This window comes from Ceratosolen solmsi, unplaced genomic scaffold (genome assembly GCF_000503995.2).
Source record: "Ceratosolen solmsi marchali unplaced genomic scaffold, CerSol_1.0 scaffold56, whole genome shotgun sequence".
Lineage (NCBI taxonomy): Eukaryota > Metazoa > Arthropoda > Insecta > Hymenoptera > Agaonidae > Ceratosolen > Ceratosolen solmsi.
This window is the reverse complement of record NW_011948425.1, coordinates 5974409-5995702: the sequence shown is the minus strand read 5'-3', so window position 1 is coordinate 5995702 and position 21294 is coordinate 5974409. Positions and strand designations below refer to the sequence as shown.

The 21294-nt window shown below is 30.2% G+C and overlaps 1 protein-coding gene across 4 annotated transcripts in view; it reads right to left on the bottom strand.

Annotated features, from left to right (window-relative positions):
• Positions 1-6729: 6729 nt before the first annotated feature.
• pnut (septin 7-like protein pnut) overlaps positions 6730-21294 on the bottom strand; it is a 108360-nt gene continuing 93795 nt past the window's right edge. For 3 of the 4 annotated variants that reach the window (XM_011500495.1, XM_011500494.1, XM_011500492.1), the window contains 7 exons: positions 19916-20123; positions 18828-19080; positions 16975-17164; positions 16025-16190; positions 14746-14881; positions 13756-13919; positions 11515-11742 (listed from right to left, as the gene is read on the bottom strand). In XM_011500495.1, coding sequence (XP_011498797.1) covers positions 11580-11742; positions 13756-13919; positions 14746-14881; positions 16025-16190; positions 16975-17164; positions 18828-19080; positions 19916-20123 — 1280 coding nt within the window. In that variant the 3' untranslated portion in view covers positions 11515-11579. Of the gene's footprint in view, positions 7016-11514; positions 11743-13755; positions 13920-14745; positions 14882-16024; positions 16191-16974; positions 17165-18827; positions 19081-19915; positions 20124-21294 lie in introns of those variants that run through there. The other variant, XM_011500493.1, reaches the window with a different exon arrangement.

The following is a 21294-nucleotide window of genomic DNA, read 5'->3' as shown; positions in this document are numbered from 1 at the left end:
AGAGCGAGAGAGAGAGAGAGAGAGACAGAGAGAGAGAGAGAGAGAGGGGGGGGGCGAGAGAGACTTACCAATGGAAACTACTAAATTTCTAATAAATAATAGTTAATTAATAATTCGTCGTACACAGCACACACTCTCTAGAATAAATAATGATAAATAATGGATTTCGTATTTAATATAATCATCAAGTTTTACGTAACGTACTTATTTATTGAATAATTCTTTCATTTGAAAAAAAAAAACATGACTAAACACTGTAATATCTTACATTTCTAAAATCTAAAGTAATATACAGTTACACGATGCGTTTTACATAAACGCTTTAAAATTACTTTATATTATTAATATAAGTGTAAATATTTATTAGAATATGATATTTATTTACTTAAAGTTTATTTATAAACATGTACGTATAATTATTAATTATAAATTATAATTATATATTATAAAAATGGCAGTTCAAGTTTGTGTAAACACAAATTTACATACAGATAAACTTGCTTCCTCTCTTCTTCTTGTTTCCTATTTTTAAATTAAATACTAAAAATAAATAAATAATAAAACAAAGGTAGATTTTTTTTTTTTTTTTTTTTTTTTTTTTTTTTTTTTTTTTTTTTTTTTTTTTTAAAGATAATTTATCGAATACATAATTGTAATGTAATGTATATAAGTATTACACTAACAACCAAATTTTATTCATTACAAGTTGTTTACACAAATACAGTAGCAATAGCTCGGCTTGCTTTTGTTTTCTTAATCTTGTAATTCTTAATGAAATTAATAATAAGACAAGCGTCGCTTATGCTATCGTATATATTCCGTCGAGCTTGCAAGCATAAGCACAGCCTTGGCGAAACTTGCGAAGACGTCGTTCAGTGAACTTACCTAAGAAAGAAAAAAATCTCGACATCAGCTATCGTCGCGTGGATACAAGTTTTTCAATTGATATACAAACGATATATTAATTATAATACATATTTCTCCGTGGTCGGTTGACCTTTAAAGGCGAAAGTACTTTATCAATCTCAAAACAATACGCGCCGTTGTAGAAACGCTATAGAAACTACATAATGTTTAAAATTTTTTTTCTTTTCTTTTTCTTTTTATTTTTTTTTTTTATATTAATTTCTCGCTCACGTAAAATATATAAATAAACTTTTTATTTGTATAATTTAATTTGTCAATACAATGAACAATTGCATCATTATTATTTCACGTTGTTCAAAATCATTACGTCGTTGCGCAAAAAAACTGCGACTCATGCCTTACCGTATTTATTCACTTTTATCTTTAGTTCATATTAATTTAAACTACTCTTCGAAAAACAATTAATAATTAAAGAGCACATTATTATTAATAGAATCTATAAATCATTTCATATAGATTATTAAATCATTTATAAATAAAATTACCTAAAATTGCCTATATCTATTCGCGTATTTATATGAATGAAAGTTACAAAACAATACTGATAAAAAATGATTATAATTACAGTGTGTGTGTGCGTGTGTGCGCGCGCGTTTATATGTATGGATATGTATGTATGTACGTATGTACGTACGAATGAATGTAAAACGGTCAAATTGAATTGATTTTCCAAATATTGACAACGAAACTTTAAATCATTCCATTCTAAAGCGTCTCGTTTACCGTACAAAATATCTGCCCTCGTAATAATTGTTGCACAATTTTAACAACGAGGAAGCGATAAATGAATCTATCATAATCCTTTTTGAACAACCATTCGCTCACTTCGGTGAGTGAGAATCAAGAAAAAAAAAAGAAGAAAATTAATGGTTGGGGGGGGGGGGCGGTGAAAAAAAAGAAAGCTGTTACACCTCGCACAAATCTAAAAATATAGCATAAAAATGAAAGAAGAGCAAAGATTTACTTAATTTCTTGGGAAACGTCCAAGTTCTTTCATTGGCGAAGCTTTCAAACGGTAAAAGTAGCCGAAAAAACCGGTTTGTGTCCAAACATTGCCGACCGAAAGAGTCGAGGAACAAGGAGTGTCTCATAAATTCCTTCATTAATAGGTGCGTTCACCCATTTAACATAAGAGGCATCTTAACATATTCTCGATTTCGCTTCTTTTTTGTTTTTTCTTTTTTCTTTTTCTTTTCTTTTCTTTTTTTTTTTTTTTTTTTTTTTTTTTTTTTTTTTTGTTTCTTTATTGTTTTGTTCGTTAGAAGAAAGCAGCAGCGGTTTGAATTGGAAGACGATTCTGCTCGATATGCCGAGTCGCGTAATATCAAGATGAATTATCTATTTTAAACGTGACATTCGCATTAGCAATTATTGCCGTTAATGAGTAATTCGCTAAATTTCAATGCTCGAGTTGTATGCATAAAACGCTCCTAGATAGTTCTTATGTAGACGACGACGACTACGACGACGACGACGACGACGACTATGCTCGATAATCATTATTTCTCTTTAAGAGTATCACGATGTTTGCGAGGAGGCCCCAATTGATAAACGCTGAGCCGCAAGTTTGACCGCGAACGGCGCCCCAACCTTCTGCCTCCAACACTCTTATAATTTTCTCGAAATGGTAAAAGTTAATGTGATTATGACGTGGTCGATCATTTCAGCATGATGTAAGTATTCGATTGGCGATCACCATTGAATCGGATTATGGCCGTTTGGTAGATATTTTGTTTTTGGCTCGGTTGGAGGACTCGTGGTCCTACCCTTATTCACGGTTGTTTAAAAATCATCTATTGGATCCGCAAGCTGTGACGCCTTCCAGCATCGCATGGACATTTACTTGCGACTATTACGAGAGTTGAGAGGATCTTATGCGATTAACATTCTGAGATCATTCGATCGGTTTAGCGGTGTAAAGTCTTCGTAAAGTCGATCTTCTCGAGCATAAATACCTTGGGCGAATCATTATTAATGTACGAGTAATAATCGTGACGGATCGGAACAGTATGGTGGCGGATGTGAACGATCCGCTCAATGCAATTTACGCGATGACGGACAAGATGATTGTTTTTAAAACGGAAATATCATTGAAAACAGTGGCAAAGCTTATAAATGTCTCAAAAATATATCAGAAACCGGTGTACAACCTTTTCGTCCATATCGTTCACAGCCTAGATGGTTGCGCTTCTTGGACCAAAGAGCCGATTGAGAAAGACATAGACGAGTGGCTCGATCAAGACTTTGTAAAATCATCGTGACGTGGGAGGTTCGCGAAATTGTATTAACGCTTAAAATCCCAACGATTGAAGCTCGCGTTTAAGCTTTTAAATGCCTCGGATCGAGGGATGGAATTCCCGCCAATCAGTTGCTCCAAATCCGGAAATTTTTCTATTGGAATCCTTGCGATGATTATTGTGAAAACGAGATGTAAAAATGAAATTTATCGCAATTATCTCCAATTTTCAATTGTCAATTCTCTTTAGTCGACGTGCACTCGGCACATCTCGTCGTTGATAATTCACATTGATAATCGATGGCACTGATTTGCTGATTTATTATGTAATACTAATTATCGACAAAATTTGGTAGTGATTGATATTTTTCGTTTGGCACTATCCTTAAGTTTTCGGGATTTTCGCGTGTATTATGAAGAAATAAATTACAAGTAAGGTATTTAAAGGGTTATGTGCATTTAAAAGAATTGTTCGAACATCATTTATTTTGACAAAAGACTTTTTTTTTACAACATTTTGGAAATATTCTTTCAAAGTTCAAAATAAAATTAAGACTTTTTTTCGAGGAGAATTTTGTGCACTCTGTCGCAAGGGTAAAATTTCTTACCTCTTAGGAAACAGTTTTTTCTTTTGTTTTTCATTGTCCTTTATTTATAAAACCTCCGTGATTCTCCCGAAGTAGATAATATACTTAACTGTCTGAAGAATGGAAAAACAAATTTTATTTACCGAGCTCTCGGATTCGCTTATCGACCAACATTCATTTAAGACTGCGTATTATATATAAAAAGAAAGTGACAAAATATCCTTTAAAGTATTTGCATATGTGTAAATGTCAAATCTTTTGATTAAATAATTTTCACGAGTTTCATTTACATATTAAAAAAAAAAAAAAAAAAAAAAAAAAAAAATAAAAAAAAAAATATAAAAAAAAATCTTCCACCTCTGGCTGCTGCACATAACCTCTTAAACTTTTTGTTATACATCAAAATAATGTTTTCCTTTTATTAAAAATCAAAATATATTATAAAATTTATTAGTTAATTCATAATTTAATATTGACATGAAACCTAAAATACTATGTGTGTATATATATATATATATATATATATATATATATATATGTCTGTGTGTGTGTGTAAAAAAAAAAAAAAAAAAAGTTTCTAAAATATCTTATAGTTGTATTATTAATAATATGAAAAAAGTTAAAAGAATCAATGCCGTATGATTATCTTCATTCACATTAATTCAGGATAATTTGAAGTTTCACGAGCATACACACGCACACCTACTATTACCGATCTTTCACACAATAAATCATGTTTTCGATAAATATCGATCGAGTGCTCTTTCGTAAACGTTGCTATGAAAATTTTTTTTCTTCTCTTTCTTCCTTTTTCTTCAAATTTTAGTAAAATATTTCTACGTAAATATTTTATCGATACAAAAGTTATTTAACGATGGGAAATTAATTCTTCCAGTGCACATCATTGATTAAATAATAAATTAGTAATTCCCTTCGCAAATGTAACATTCAGTAAAAAATACAATGACATTTTATGGTAATATTTAATAGAAATATGATAGCGAGTAACCGGATTCAATATATAAAAGCACAAAAAAGATTATCTACTGAAATAAATAAATGCTCTTTCGATTAAAAAATATCATTGTCCTTGAACGAGCATTTTCGCGTTTTCATTAAAATTCCAAATCACTTGCCGTCGACAAAATTAAGACATTGTTGCTCGGATATTCTTCGTTTTCTCAAATCCCTTAATAACATAAAAAAATATATTAATTCCTCCTACGTAAAAAAAGTCGTCGTGTATAAGTGCGCCCCATAGCGTTACATATTCTGTCTGATGAATAAATTTAAATGTTTAATATTTTACATGATATTGTACGTGCCGTGTGCCGAAATGGAAACACGTTCGTAACATTCATTATTACAACCTAAAATAATTTATCATAATTCGCGTAATCATGTCAGTATGATTTTAATCGACACACCAAGCAAGCACATTATAATGAAAATGTGTAGAAGTGGCTGGGATAATTGTTCTTATTCTTGCCGATTTGATACTTAAACGGTATTGGCACGATAATGCTGAAATAGACGTATTGAAATGCGATAAACGTAATGATCATACCGCGGCTAAAAGGACAATGATAATGATCATTTATGGAAATGCAGCTGCTGATTTCAAAATTCCCGTCATTTACAACGCGTGTTTGTCCGCATTCTTTACCGTTCATTGAGGTTAGCATATTGCGGTGGAATGAGGGAGGGAGGGAGGGAGGTAATGTATATATATATATATATATATATATATATATATATATATAAATATTAGAATAGAAATGCAAATGAATAAGTGAAGCAATTTAGTCACGTTAAACTACTACTATTCAAAATTACAAACTCGATGGTTTGAAGAGAAGAATGCTTTGATTAATGAGTCTAGAATTTTGTAATAAATTCCACTTGTTGATTAAAGGTCATTTGCTCCACGTGAAATTGTCATCGGTTCGTCAGTTAAAATCATAAAATTATTTTAACGCGACGTAACACACGCCACACGAATGAAGATCCTTTGATATTTTAATGCTTATCTGGCAATTAATGAGCGCATTATGTACTAATTAGATTTAATCTTCTCGCCTCATTACCGAAATAACCGAGTTCGAAAAGCCAATTGAGGTCATCGCATTAACAAGAGTAAACTATTTGAAGTCAACTATAGAAAATTAATATGTACAGAGTGCGTTACACTTAGCCGACGACGAAAGTGGAATAAGTCATTAAGCATGATATATGGCAATATAATATTTAGAGCAATTTAAACTCCAATAGAATAAAGTCACCAATCTATTAAGAGAAAAATAATCATGATGACCTACTAATTGTATATGGTACTTAATGTCGCTCGTTTTATAATATCGATATAGAAAGAGAGAAAACAAAAAAAAAAAAAAAAAATGTAAAAATTATATTACGGGTTCGAGAAATCTAAGTTTAAACAATTGAATTTTAATTAAAAATGTACGACTACAGATTTTCAAAAAATGTTTAATCCACGATGCGATTCTCGTTATACGTTATACAAGCACACACAGACTTACTACACAAGCATTTTAATCGACACAACACATATTCAATGCGCTATTATGTCAATTTTTTTTCTCGTCTACTCTCTCTCTCTCTCACTCTTTCTCTCGTACAATTTAACTTTATATATAAATATATGGCCACTTTTACACATTCATAGCAATCTACACATTTTTTTATTTTCGCCGCTCGGCCAATTTCTCCAATATTGCCGTCGACTATATTTTGATATATAACATAAAAATTAAGGAAAGTAAAAGAGATTTTGAAACCTCTCGAATCACTGTGTCCTCTCCCACATTTTGACAACTGTATTTAATTATTTTCTTTCCTATCTTTTTTTTTTATTTATTTATTTATTATTATTTGTAGAAAATTGAACGAAGTTATGGTGTAAGCTGAAGGTTGGTTGTCTTCTCCTTTTTTTTTTGTTTTGTTTTTGTCCCCCCCCCCCCCCAATATGCACGAAAAATCGGCAAGTCTTTGCTTATCATATTCTGCATAAAACTCGATTCACGCGACAGGCTACAATTATACATTTATGCAATTTGCGCGCATATAAAGGCTTTCGGTTAATTAGTTTTTTTTTCATTTTTAAATTAGTTATTTCTTTTTTCTTTATCCGCCTGTGTTTGATACCAAACTGACCGCTTTTGGATCTTTGGCTGTATTATGCAGCTTAGAGATGCTTTAGAAGAGGCCCTTCTTTTTGTATTTCTTGTCCTTGCCGTCGACCGCTCTGAAAGAGGAAACATTCAAAGTATAAAATATAAAAAAAAAATAAAATAAAAAAAAAATATGCCGATGTAATTGGCAATTGGCACTTCAAAAAATTATTGGCTCATTCTGGATAAGCCTATATACACCAACATATTATGTTAATATTATTTTCAACTTCAATACTCATGCTTTCGGAACACTATAAAGAATTCTCTGAACAAAACAATTTACTGTCAAGAAATTGTAAAAGGGCGCGGCACGATAAATTTCAACACGATAAGCTCATTATTTATGTAAGCGACAAGTAATTACAATTTGTACAATTAATTCATTGATATCACCATGGATTCTCCTTTTAAATTATTAAATTTATTCAATAATCTTTCTTCCACAAACTTTCTACACTCTAAAGAAAAAACAACTATGAAAAAAAAAAAAAAAAAAAAAAAAAAAAAAAAAAACAATAATACGAATTAGGCTTCGTTAATCGAGTGAAAATCAATGGTGTACTCGATCGACACGAAAAAAGGCATATTTATAGTTTTATATAGTAGCCATAACAATTAAAAAAAGGAAAACTTTATTTATTTACTTCACTTATCTTAATTCAAGCTGTTCTTTTAAACGAATTAATATAACTGAGTTATCATTTGAGAAATCAAAGGACGGACGATCAGCACTGTTTGCATGTGTCATCTATTAGTGTATTTTACATGCTCAAGTGGAGAAATTTTGCGAATCTGCGAAGACTTACCGCCTTAGATGGCAGCACATGATGCTACAAGAGTGGGAAATGATTTATTAAAAATTTTCATTTACTCGGCAGTGCGGAGACTAATGTTAAGTGTTAATCGCAATCGTTCATATATTCATAAAAACGATAAAACGATGCAATATGTGCAAGACTCTATCTAATCGTATAAAACAATTGCTAATAAAAAATATCGGTATATGCGGGAGATCCTTAGCAGTGTGATAATGTATTCTAATTTTTTTTTTTATTTTTTTTTTTATTTTTTCATTGGAATCGACCTCGCGATTATTTTCAACGTCGTTGTTATTTACCGCGTTTGTATTATTGTAAATTGTAAATAAACGAAAAATAACGTAGGATAAAATGTTTTAAAATATTGACTTTGTACACGTTTGGGTTTCATTGATATTGCAATGGTAATTTATCCTCAACATTTGTATTATTAATAATACCTCGGTATCGCTCGACAATCGTAATGAAATCATTAAGGGAAGTTTTCACTTTAACAGACATTGCAATACGCGTGAAATTTTCACAAATTTTCACCTCCACAGACCGCTACTTACATTATTAAATAGATAATGATTAATAAAATAAATCAACAAACAAATAGTATATTCTAATATACATGTGCTAGCATCTACTAACCAATTTTATCTACATTGCTACGATAGGAATGATTGGTGAATATAATAACCGTCTTCTTAAACTTTCATTAGCATATCTTACAAGAGCATGGCGATCGAAATGGAATTATGTTGAAATTATACTTTAATGTACAATTTCATATAATTTTATTGAGCTAAAATTACAATAAATAAAGAACAATCGATACGCTATTAACATACTATAGATACACCCAATATACAAGAATCTAACTACCAATAAAGCCCACCTTTACCAAATAGTTACAGCAGCTCCTTGAAGTACGAATGCATGAGATGTAATGATTATACAAATAATTAAATGTAGTAAAATACAGCCCACATAAATTATGTTGTACACACATACTCTGCATTAACATCGTGAATTAGAAACAACGCACGTTCGTTTATGGACCACATGGATATTGAAAATTAAATTATATGATCATTGTTTGAAAATAAAACAAATGTTGTAAAGAAAGAAAGAAAAAAAAATAAGAAAAAAAAAGAAAAAAGGCATGAAACCTAGTCGCATCATTTCTGTAAATATATGTTGCATAAATAATACATAGGAGCCTTTTGTTTTTGTTTTTGTTTTTGTTTTAATAAACCGTGAGAGAAAAAAAACATGCCAACACATCTGAATGGACATAGTGAAACATGCTTTAAGAAAAATGTACATCTTTTGTTCACGGAACCAGGACCAACAAGCCACATGCCAGCCGCAGAACAACACTGTAAGTAAATGATATATTTATCTCTATTTTTTTTTTTTTTTTTTTTTTTTTTTTTTTTTTTTTTTTTTTTACATCACTTAAAATACTTTCTAAGAAATTTCATGATGGTGTTACATTTCTTCCATGTTTTTTTATTCTTTTTTATTATTATTATTATGTTTATTTATTTGTTTTTCTTTATTATTATTATTATTATTATTATTATTATTATTATTATATTTTTTGATTTGTTTTGTACAAAAGACAAGCGTAATTTGGAAAAGCTCTCATTGACGATTTCCGTTGCTGAAAAAAAAACCTTGAGTAAGCTTTGAGGAGAGCGATGCATGAATAGCGATATAACAAAATAGAAAAAAAAAATATATATATATATATATATATATATATATGGTTAGTAAGTTTTATCGTAAGAAAGCATTACATTTATTTGCAAAAAAGATTGTTTTTACTTATAATGGAAATTAACAACTATGATTGAACATCATCCATTAATTAAGTGTTAATGAGTATATTTACTCTTCAATTTTTCTTTCTCTCTCGAGTCCCGCCTAGCTACCCGCTTGATGACCGTTAATGACAATTAAAAACATCTATCGAATAATGTAGAGCTTTCGGTAAAAATTTCAAGAGGATAGCTTGCACGGAGTTTACAAGAAGTACAAATGTGTGCGTGTGTGTCATCTTAATATATTTATTTATTTATATTAAATTTAAGTATCCTAGAGGTCTAATAATTTAATTCATACGTTAAATCGCATCGCATACAAACACACGAATAAACTCACGTTATAGGCTTAATTAGATCTTGACTATAATACTGTTCCTCATAATATCGGGAGCTCCTTCTCCTCTTATCTTTTTTTTAATATTCGTCTTTCTTTTTCACTACTCTTTGTGCGCGATGAAGCTCCAATTACATCGTCGTATTAAAAAATATGACAAAATACTTTCTGCATCTTGAAACCATAGTTATTTCTTTATATGAACTCGTAATGATTTTTCTTACACAAAAATTGTCCGAACGATAGTCGATATAAGTCATTTGGTAAATCATGGGGAAGATTAGTAGTGATACACACGCACATTTTTTGAGAGAAGACGACGCAGCGAATTTTTTCATCTTATTTATACATACATACATGCATGCATACATACATACATACATACATACATACATACATACATACATATATATATATATATATATATATATATATATACACACACACATATATTAATATTATTTTTTAATTAATACATTGCAAATTCTATGTTAGCTTGTATAACAAGGTTTTTCAGGAAGCTTATTGAAAGGATATGAAAGTTAGCTTCAAAAGTATGTAGAAAATAAAATATTCTATTTTTAATTTACGCTATTCAAAAAATATATTTAACTTTTCTTGTCTCTTAATATACATACACTGGACGAATTGCGATTATAGAATTTTGTATTTTCATTAAGGAAAACTTGTAATTTGATGATGTAAAGCAAGCTCGGTGCGTCTAATCGGACTTTTACACAAAAATTTATTTCTAGTTATCGAACTGATTAAAATTTATTCAGTTCCGATCTTCTCTAACTTTCACATCCCATGTAATACAATGTCAAAAGCGAATGTAATGTATCATGGCGACTTTTATTATTACTATTCATGATATGACGTCATTTTACAAAAATTAGAAGACAAAGAGTAATTTGACGAATAAAAAAATAATCCTTATGCGTACATGGCGTTAATACTAAATTAACATAAAGTATTTCTTATACAAAACGGAAGGTGCCATAGACAATGACTTTAATGATCTTGGCGGGGGAAAAAAAAAAAATATATATATATATATAAATATAAAATAAACGAATTGCAAAAAAAAATGATCTGTTGTCGTCGCGTCCATCTAATTAAAAAACATTAGTAATCGTTTGACAATTTTTGATCGCCCTTTTAAAACTCTCATATAGCTTTACAATTAAGTAATGAAAAATAAATTATCTATTTTATTAGTGCCTACCCTGCGTAATTTAAAATCAGTTTACCAATACGTTATTTTATCTTCAAAAATACAATGCAAAAAATTGTCAACGATACACTCCCAATTGGTATTTCCTCTTCGCTCTATCACTGTTTAATGCATCGATTTTATTCAACATTTTTTCAAACGTTTTGAGAAATAAAAAATAAAAATTATTATAATCGAAGATTAAAGAAACATAAAGAAAACACAAGTGAAAAAAATTCCTTTCGACTTTCAAATCATCGAGTCCTCGTATTTGAATATACTTCGTTATATCTCTCCCTCGCATACGTACGTACGTACGCACGCACGCACGCACGCACGCACGCACGCACACGCACACACGCACACGCACACGCACACGCACAAAAACAAACACACACACCCTCCCTCTGTCTCTATCGCTTCTTTCTTAATTCTGCTTAATCGTTCCTACTAAGGGTGCTCGGGATGCTGTATGACAAGCTGCTGAATCGGCATGGGATTCTCCTGTGGTGATTTGAAACTGGTGTGTCGGCGCAGAAGGTTCCCTATGCCACGAGCACCCCGCAATGTACCCCCGCCACCGCCGGAGCCCTCGGACGACACGGATCCCGTCCTAAATCAGGGACACCCCGATATTTGTTTCGTATGCACACAACAATCAGACGGACAGTGAGTAGAAGTAGGAAAGATTTATTTAAGAGAAGAGACGCAAGCGTTACGTCACATTACTTCACATATATCACTAAGCTCATTCAACAAACATCTCAAATACTCTAAAAGCTATATTCTGTTGATTTTTTTTTTTTTTTTTTTTTTTTTTTTTTTTTTTTAATTTCTCATTCAAGGCTATACAGCTGGATTTACTTTATTTACTATATTTACAGATTAATTTGGCTGACTTTTCTACGGATGAGAAGAATTTCATTATAATTTCTAGGTATTATCGACATTGTATGCTTTACATAATTGACAACGATACATTGTCCAGACAATCAATATTCATTAAAGCAAATGGTATAATTGTGATTAATCGTACCGAATTAATAGATATAAAATCACTATGTTACTCTTATGAAAAATTAACTTTTCCTTTAACATTTACAATAACAATACTTATCATAATTAATTCATTATAAATTTACAATAAAAAACAGCGATAACCCATTAAAAGTACTCTGTATCGTCGTAATTCAACAACCTGATCGAATAATTTATTTAAATATTAATTGAATTTATAATTAATTTTTCCTATCGTTTTTGTTTCTTTTTGACAGCCAAAAATCTTTTTATTAAATATCAATATTTATTTTTCAATAAAATTAAATGCTTAAAAAGGAATATTGTACATGCTCGTTCGTTTATAATATCATACATACATAATGAAAAAATTAATTTATACTATTACTTAAAAAATTAATAATACAAGTATAATAGCAGTATTTATAATAGTTTTTAACTGACATTAAGCATTACAATTATATTCTAATATATACAAAATATTTTAAAAATACATTTCTACGCAGCGTTCATAAAAAATATAATAAAAACAAAAATAGAAGGTAAAAAGTTAAACTGAATAGCCATCACAGATGTACAACCTTAAGTAAAAAAAAAAAAAAAAAAAAAAAAAAAAAAAAAAAAAGTTAACAATAGCCTCTACTTTAAGCAGTATAAATATTAAGAAGTTAACACTTATTACTCGTTATTCTGAAATCAATTGTTTTGGTAAGAAGGAGCTACTCTACACACAATCACAAAATACATTTTTTAATAATACAGAAACAGTTGCTGCATGCTTTTGTAAAAAAAAAAAAAAAAAAAAAAAAAAAAGAGGAAAAAAAAGAAAGAGGAAAAAAAAGAAAGAAAGAAGAAATAAAAATGGAAGTACTATGTTTCTTCGAATTACTCGTCAAATTATAATAAAGTACAGCTAGTTAAATTTGAGTCTCAACGAGATCTTTGAAAATCATAAAATTATTATGGTAATTAACAAAGGGAAATATATATTAAAAAAAAAAAAAAAAAAAAAAAAAAAAAAAAAATTATGAAAATAAACAATTTAATGAGATTTTGTTGTAGTATCATTTAAACAAACAAACAAACAAACAAACAAACAAGCAGGCAAGCAGGCAAGCAAGCAAGCAAGCAAATAAACAAACAAGCAAATAAAAGTATGAATTGAAGCTGCGTAAAAAAAAATTGCGCTATACATAATGAAGCATGAACAGTCATTATTACAAAAATTAAAAGGATAAGCTAATAATGTTTACTTGAAGTCACCTATAATAATACAAGTCTACGACGGCAATTGCGCTCTAATAGATCTAGTTTATTAATTATTAGTAATTTCCTTTAATTAAAACAGTCTGTACCTCTCTTCTATTGAAAGTTATAAGTAATAAGTAGTTAAATCAATTGCTTGAAAGAGCCACGAAAAGAAAAATGTCTTTATATAAAGATCGACTTAGTTGTACATACAAAGTGTAAATTATCTTTCTGAAGTATTAAAGGTAGAATTGGAGGGAAACTTAGACCGCGGAGATATGAAAGACTATCACCAATAGAAAGGAAAGTACCTCTTGATTCTAAATTAAAAACAAAATAATTAGAAAAAATATCGACTTACTCTTTTGAATTTGCTTCGAGACTTCGTCGACGCAATTCCTCAATACTGTGCCCAGTTTGTTGCTCCCAAGCTGACCTATCCGACTCGAACGCCCGCCTCTTTTCCTCGAGCTCCTTTGCTTGTTGTTCCAAAGACCGTCGCATCTGATCGTTTCTTCGCTGAAGCTATCGACAACAGATTGATCATTGCATTAACAATTGTACGAATCCCCTAACTCTTAGATACCGTGATAATAAATTAATTTAACGGCAACTTTTATTACGTGTATAGCTCATGTTTACGAGCTCAGGGAACTAATGATACAATTAATGATAAATATACGCTTTATGTATGCAATCGATGACAAATCTTAGGATAAATCGATGCTTATGTACGCGTAAAATTCATTAAATATAGATTATGAATTTACGAATTTTTAGACAGAATGATTTTCATAAGAAAGTCAATTGAAAGTTTTATTGAGTATTATGATTCTACAAAATCGAGATAAGAATTTAAACTTCATAATTAAATAAATTTATCTTCGTTTTTTTTTTTTTTTTTTTTTTCATATATTTTTCTTGTTCTTTTCATTTATTCATGATGTTTTTACAAATGGAAGCTTAAAAAAATTAAGGGAAATTAAATGATTAAATATTTGTTTGAATGTCAACCAAACACATGTTTGTTTAAATAAAGATAGAGTATATTTTAATTAAATTTATGTGAATTTTAGTTTCATCGTTTTAGATAAATAAATAATTTTAGGAAATGGACATAAGATATATATATATATATATATATATATATATATATATAATGATTATGATATGTCATAATATATTGATAAATTTGATTTGAGCAGATAAATATGATAATAAACAAAAACTTTGTATTGAAAAATTTGTCATAGATTAAGTTCCATTATTTAATACTTAAGAGATTTTATATAATTCAAAATATTTATATCCAAGTGCTCACAATTACACAAATTTTATAAAAACGACTTACATCTGTCTCTAAATCTTTGAGTTTTTGTTTTTTCTCTCGAACTTTCATTTCAAATACTTGCTCCATTTCAATTTCCATTTTTTTCATTTTATTATCGTGCTCCCTCTTTTCCTCTTCCAGTTGTGCCAATGGATTCCTATCGGAACAAAAAAGTATTATTATAACAATTACACAAATTTTCATTTTTTTTTTTTTTTTTTTTTTTTTTTTTTTTTTGTACAAATCATTCTTAATAATGTTTACATTGAAAACAAGTGATTTTATAGTTTTTTAAAGCATTGTTGTTCTAGAAAGCCGCAAATGAATGGTGCAGAAATGTAACAAAACGTAAAAGCTACTTAATACGCAAATATTCTGAGAAATAATAAACAAATATTAAAGCCTTTCCTAAGAAAATGCTTTCGTGCTTTCCAATTATTCTTCAGCATCAAGATGAAATATTTTTTTAAATAATTCGATACTATGCTAATAATCGTGCAGATTCTAAAAACATGTAAGAGATTCATTAAGGCAAAAATCACAAGAAACAAATAAATTGCCAATGAAAACTTTTAATTTACGTTTATTAAACATCGATCAGTGGGAATTCTTATAGACTACGTAAGATTCATCTAATACTATTAATGCATAAATACAAGACTTGTGCACACAAAACTGTATTACAGGGTTTTAGTGTTAAATAACTTACCACACCATCATGAAACTGTTCATCACTCCAGGAGGGCACAAACTGACCAATGTGAAATATCGATTAGAATCTCATTAGCTTAAATTAGCATTTAATAGCAAGTTAATAGGTGTAACCAAAAATAATTATTATTCCTTCATGAAAATTGCGAGTAATTATAAAAGAAAGCTAGGATGTATAGTCAAAACTTTTTCCTTTGATCAGTTTGCATGCACAAGCTTTTCCTCCTGCTTTATTTCTTTCAATTTCACAATTTGTTGTTATTGTTTGTTTGTTTGTTTGTTTGTTTGTTTGTTGGTTTGTTTTTGTTTTTTTTTTTTTTTGTAACTTTTATATGATTACATTCATATGATTTTTTTTTGTTTTGTTTTTTTCGTATTAAGAATGATCATTAATTTCAGTCTAAATGAAATTATCATGATATTATCTACTGTTATGCTGTGCGAACACAAAAACAATAAATATCGAAAATGTCTTTATACTGATATTCTTAACGATTCGACTGGTGTTACTTCTATTTTGCTCTAAATGATATGCAAAAAAATTGCAATGTCATCCTTTATGTATAAAAAAATATAAAGGTATACTCACTTATTGGATACTCTTGTGGGTTTTCCGTCAACGCTAAGCCCAGCCAGGGTACGACATCGAAAGTTTTCATAGTGAACGTTATTCGTAACATCTTTCAAATCTTGCAAATGTGTGCGAATAATCATGTTCCGTAAAGCAATAAAATCATTGTGTTCCAAATTTTCGACTATAACAAACAATATAATACATTGTAAGCGAAGTACTCTCTTATAATTTTATAATTAACGATGTTGTTTATAGTATCAATTTTTAATGAATTATTTAACGCATAATATTCTACAAAATACATCTTTGCAAACTATGATACAAGTTACGTTCTTTATTGCTTCAATTGGCCACGAACATTATAAAATCTAATATTAATTAACCACTAACAGCAATAGTTGCTTCACAATTAATGAACAAGATAATATTTCTTCCGTAATCGATTCGTCGCGTCAACGAAGTTTAAAAGATCTTTCAGTTAACAATAATCTATAATATACGTGTAAAACAATCGTTAATAAATATTTTTCTGTTTCATTGAAAATTTTAAATCTTTTCCATCATATTTTATTGGCAATGTTGTTGATAACAAGCTTTAAGATTTCATTCAATTTTCATTTAAGATTATTCAATTTATTATATATTCTATTCTATAGTATATATTCCATTATTATAAGTCATATAGTCAGTTAATTGTATAGTATGAATCTTATTTACGTAATAATAAATAAGAAACAAAATTTAAACATTATACCATATTACTTCATATTAAAACCTCTGCTTGTGTAACTAATATTTTCAAAAGTGTTAGTAAAAAGTTCAAAAGAAAAAACGTCACGATTCGATCCGTATGAGCACAAGAGTCACACAATAGATAAATAATTATTGTTAGATGATTAATTAAAGTAGGCTTTCTCGAATAGTTATAATTCAAATCATCTTGATAATAATAATGAAATACAAACCTTCTACTACTCCCCAAGGATACTTTCTACCTCGTACTTTTTTCCCATCGTACTCAATAACTGTGTTCGCACCAACAATTGCAAAAGGAACTCTGTCCCTTAGGATTTTGTGCATTTTATTTTCTTCATCGTCCTCTGCTTCCGGGAATTCGTATATTTTTATTTTGTGCTGAGCTATTTCATTTAATATCTGAAAATAAAATATTCATAAATAAACTCTGTTTATTATTCGCTAATCCTATTATTGCTTACTACGAATATTATGTGTTGATATTATTATTATTATTATTCGTTACAATATTGTATTACAATTTAAAAAAAAAAAAAAAAAAAAAAAAAAAAAAAAAAAAAAAAAAATTCTAATTCACTTTTTACATTTGAGATTTTATTTATTATATAAATTACTTAATGTTCTTCTAATTTTGAGATGAGTGAAAATCCGATTTTGTGGCTTTATCATTGAAATATTACGTTTCGCTTTTTAATTACAAATTTTTTTTTCAATAAATATTATCATGTGGTAAGTTTATATTATTGTTTTGATATTAATTTTGTTTTTAAATTGCAATACAATATTGTAACGAAACAGGAATAGGTAATGTAATTTATAAAACTACATCTAACAAATATTCCAATAATTCTGTAGACTATCAAATAAAGATAATATTAATTAATTATTCTCCATTTAAGTGGCACGCGTCTTTAAAATAATCCTATAACCGTTCATTTTGATTAATGAAAATTAATGAAATTTTTCTTCACGCAATATTATTATGCTAATATTTATTATATTATTAAAACATTTCGTACCACTTGTGTATTGGTATTTTTTCCTTTTATAATTACGAGCTATTGAGAAAATTCTATTAGAACGTTTTCTCCTCAAACTATCAAATGTGATACTGTGGTCAGCTGGCGACCCAAAACAGATATTACAACTTCCGAGAATTAAAATAATATGCCGTTTAAGAATATAAAATAAATGTGATGTCATCGTATAAAAATAGAATTTTATCCAGAATTAATCGTGTATCGAGCGATAGTAATAATAATAATTATCGCGAATGATAAATTGGTCGAATGTAATGGATTGCGTAAGAGAAAAATACTTCATTTTGCGCGAGTCTTATCTTGCGTTTTTAAAGGCGATGGTTTATAGATTTCTATCTTTCTTTCTTTTTTTTTTTTTTTTTATTTTTTTTTATTATTTTTTTTTTTTTATTTTGTCGAAATTTTCGAAAACACAATTCACCATTTACTTCAAAGAAAGCAAATCAATAGTTGAAAAAAATAATATGCAAGAGATTACGAAATACCAAATGACAAGCATAATAATGCGCGCTCCATAAAAATCTACTGATTAAAACGTCAAAATGATAATGCAGACAAATTTTATCCCAATAATCTTATCCAACGAATTTCGGGTTTTTTTTTTTTTTTTTTTTTTTTTTTTTTAGTTAATGTAAAATTGAAAGCGGCACAAAGCCATCGTCAACCTTTACGGTTGACAATCACAAAATCACAAAATCAAACACAAAACTATTTCATGCAGAACTCGCGAGAATAAGGGGCTGAGAATGGAAAAAAGAAGCCAAATTTCTTTTGAATAGCAGCACAACTATTTCTAGAGGAAACCATATATTCGTTATTATATAATAAGAGATATATAATGAGAGACGCGCGAACCTGCACTAAACGATATTTATAAATGTACCGAGTATTCTCTAATGTGGTTTGATTAAAGACAGGCCATAAACGACAGACGAGGGGAACGCCATTAAAGCTCAAAAGGTTCGGCGGGCCTCGGAAGGGCTGGTTGCTGCTGCTTCAACTCGCATCAACTCGGTACGTACTTGCTTCTTAAAATAGACACACTCGTCAGGTGTCATGGTGTCAGCTTTAGCAATCACGGGGATGATGTTGACTTTGTCGTGGAGCCGCTGCATGAACTCGACGTCGAGGGGCTTGAGTCCGTGGCCCGAGGGCGCAACGAAGTACAAGCAACAATGGACGCGGCTGTCGGGTATCTGGCGTCTTACCACCCGCGACTCCGCGTTCAGGAACTCCTCGTACTTGCTCTCGATGTAGTGGATCACGGGCTGCCAGCTGCAAAGGAAGCGGGGCGATTTAGCTCCGGAGAAGACGAAGGGACAGGGGAATCGGTTGTCATTACTCGGTTATGTAGTCGGGCACGCAGGCGGATCAGCGTTAGGGCGGATATTTTAATAACGATGTCTCTTTTTGCTTTATGCTACGAATCGTTAAGTAAAAAAGGATCGAACGGCTGAGCTCTGTCTGCCAGATTGCGGTTTAATTTCCGATTTTGTTCGGCCGGGAGCGGAATATTAATTACAATTTTGCGAGTCCTAGGCGCGTATGGGAACTCACCCCAGCGGAATGTAATATACAATTTCAATTGCAATTTGATTCGAAAGCAAGATAAAGCAAATTTAAAACGTATCCAATTTTGAATTAATGATAATCGAGGCGCTTCGAGGCGAGAGTCTCTCGTCTTATTGGATCGTGCCAAGAAGCGAAAGTTCCGATTTAATTGTGAGAGAGATAGAGATAGAGAGAGAGAGAGAGAGAGAGAGAGAGAGAGAGATAGAGAGAGAGAGAGAGATGAGGCGCATCATGGGGAGATAACGATAAGCAATGCCGAGCTTTTTTTTTTCCACGCGTTGACCATATTCGTCGATCATATCTCCGAGAACTCCGAGACTTGCGAGGGTTCGAAAGCTTTCTTTGGTTCGTCTCTAAAGACACACGCCGACTATGCTCTTCTCGCAATCGGCAGTCGGGCTCTACCGTTACAAAAGATAAAATTGATCGGGAAAGGAGAAAGGGGTAGACGTAGGTGTGAAGGCGAAAGGGAGAGCGAAGAGTGGATCGAAAGTCTAAGGATTCATTAATTGACCCTTGCGACAATGGGGCTACTCACCAATTGCTATTGTCCACAGCGTCACCGAACCCGGGTGTGTCGACGATGGTGAGAGTGAGATTCACCCCGTTCTCTTTCAACAGCACTTTGCTCGTCTCCACGGCAACGGTCTTCTGCATCCTCAGACTGGGGCCCGGATGCTCCGCGCTGTAGATGTCCGTGAGGAACAGCGAATTTATCATGGTGGATTTTCCGAGACCCGACTCACCTATGAAAATTCACGAATGTCAAGTCTTTGTTCTCTCGCGCATATCACCGGCAAAAAGTCCATTTACAATTGCCTCATAACGCACTCGATTGAGAAAATTAATTTCTTCGACGTTAAATATTAATATACATATATATATATATATATATATATATTGTTAAGTGAAGATTAAAGGAGGGAGAGAAGAGACTGATTATTATTTCGTAATATATTGTCAAAACGATTCATTTACTTTCCAAATGTTCCATTTGCGGGACAGAAAATAAGTACTTGTCACTTATCATATTTACCGATAATTTTATAAGCAATACAGAAATTATTATTTTATCCAACAGATCGATTATTGTTTATATCGTTAGAAGTAAAAAACAAAAGAAAAGAGGAAGAAAAAAAGCGCATCGAAAAATATTTCACTCTATCTTAAGTGTATTTGTAGCCTGAAACGAAGGAAAAATTTATACTTCATTTAATTAAATAAATTCTTATGTATAAAGAGAAGAAAAGTATGTTGTATTGATCGTAATTAAGTGCAAGACTTTTCGTAAGACTTTTTTGGCATATGACTTTGGGCGAATTTACATTTTCATAATAGGTTTTATTTTTTCAACAAATTGTAAAATTCATATTCATGATAAAATTATTTACAGAAATTACTCTTCGAGAATAGAATAGAAAAACAATTTCCAAGCTACGACAACAATAGGGTAAGAGAGTGCAGAATCTCAATAACGATAATAATTTTGGAACGATAAATTGTGCTACTTTTTCTTATAATATTACCGTTATGTTGAAAGCATATTTGAAATTATTTAAGATTCTTCGCATACTTTGAATATATATATATATATATATATATATACACATTATTTCAATATGTTCTTACGCTTTATAACTGATAAATAATGTAAAAAATCAATTGGTAAGAAGTTTCGATTGACTATTGTAAGAAATAATAAATGCACATTAATAGCAAATTTAAATAATACCGAATATTAAAAATTAACTAAAACTCGATTTAGTATATACCATAATACATCATAAAACCCGATATAGAAAATATTCGGGCCAACTATCTCTTATTAGCAATGGATTACGATTGATTTGATCAAAAAAAAAAAAAAAAAAAAAAAAAAAAAAAAAAAAAAAAAAAAAACAAAAAAAAAAAAACCCA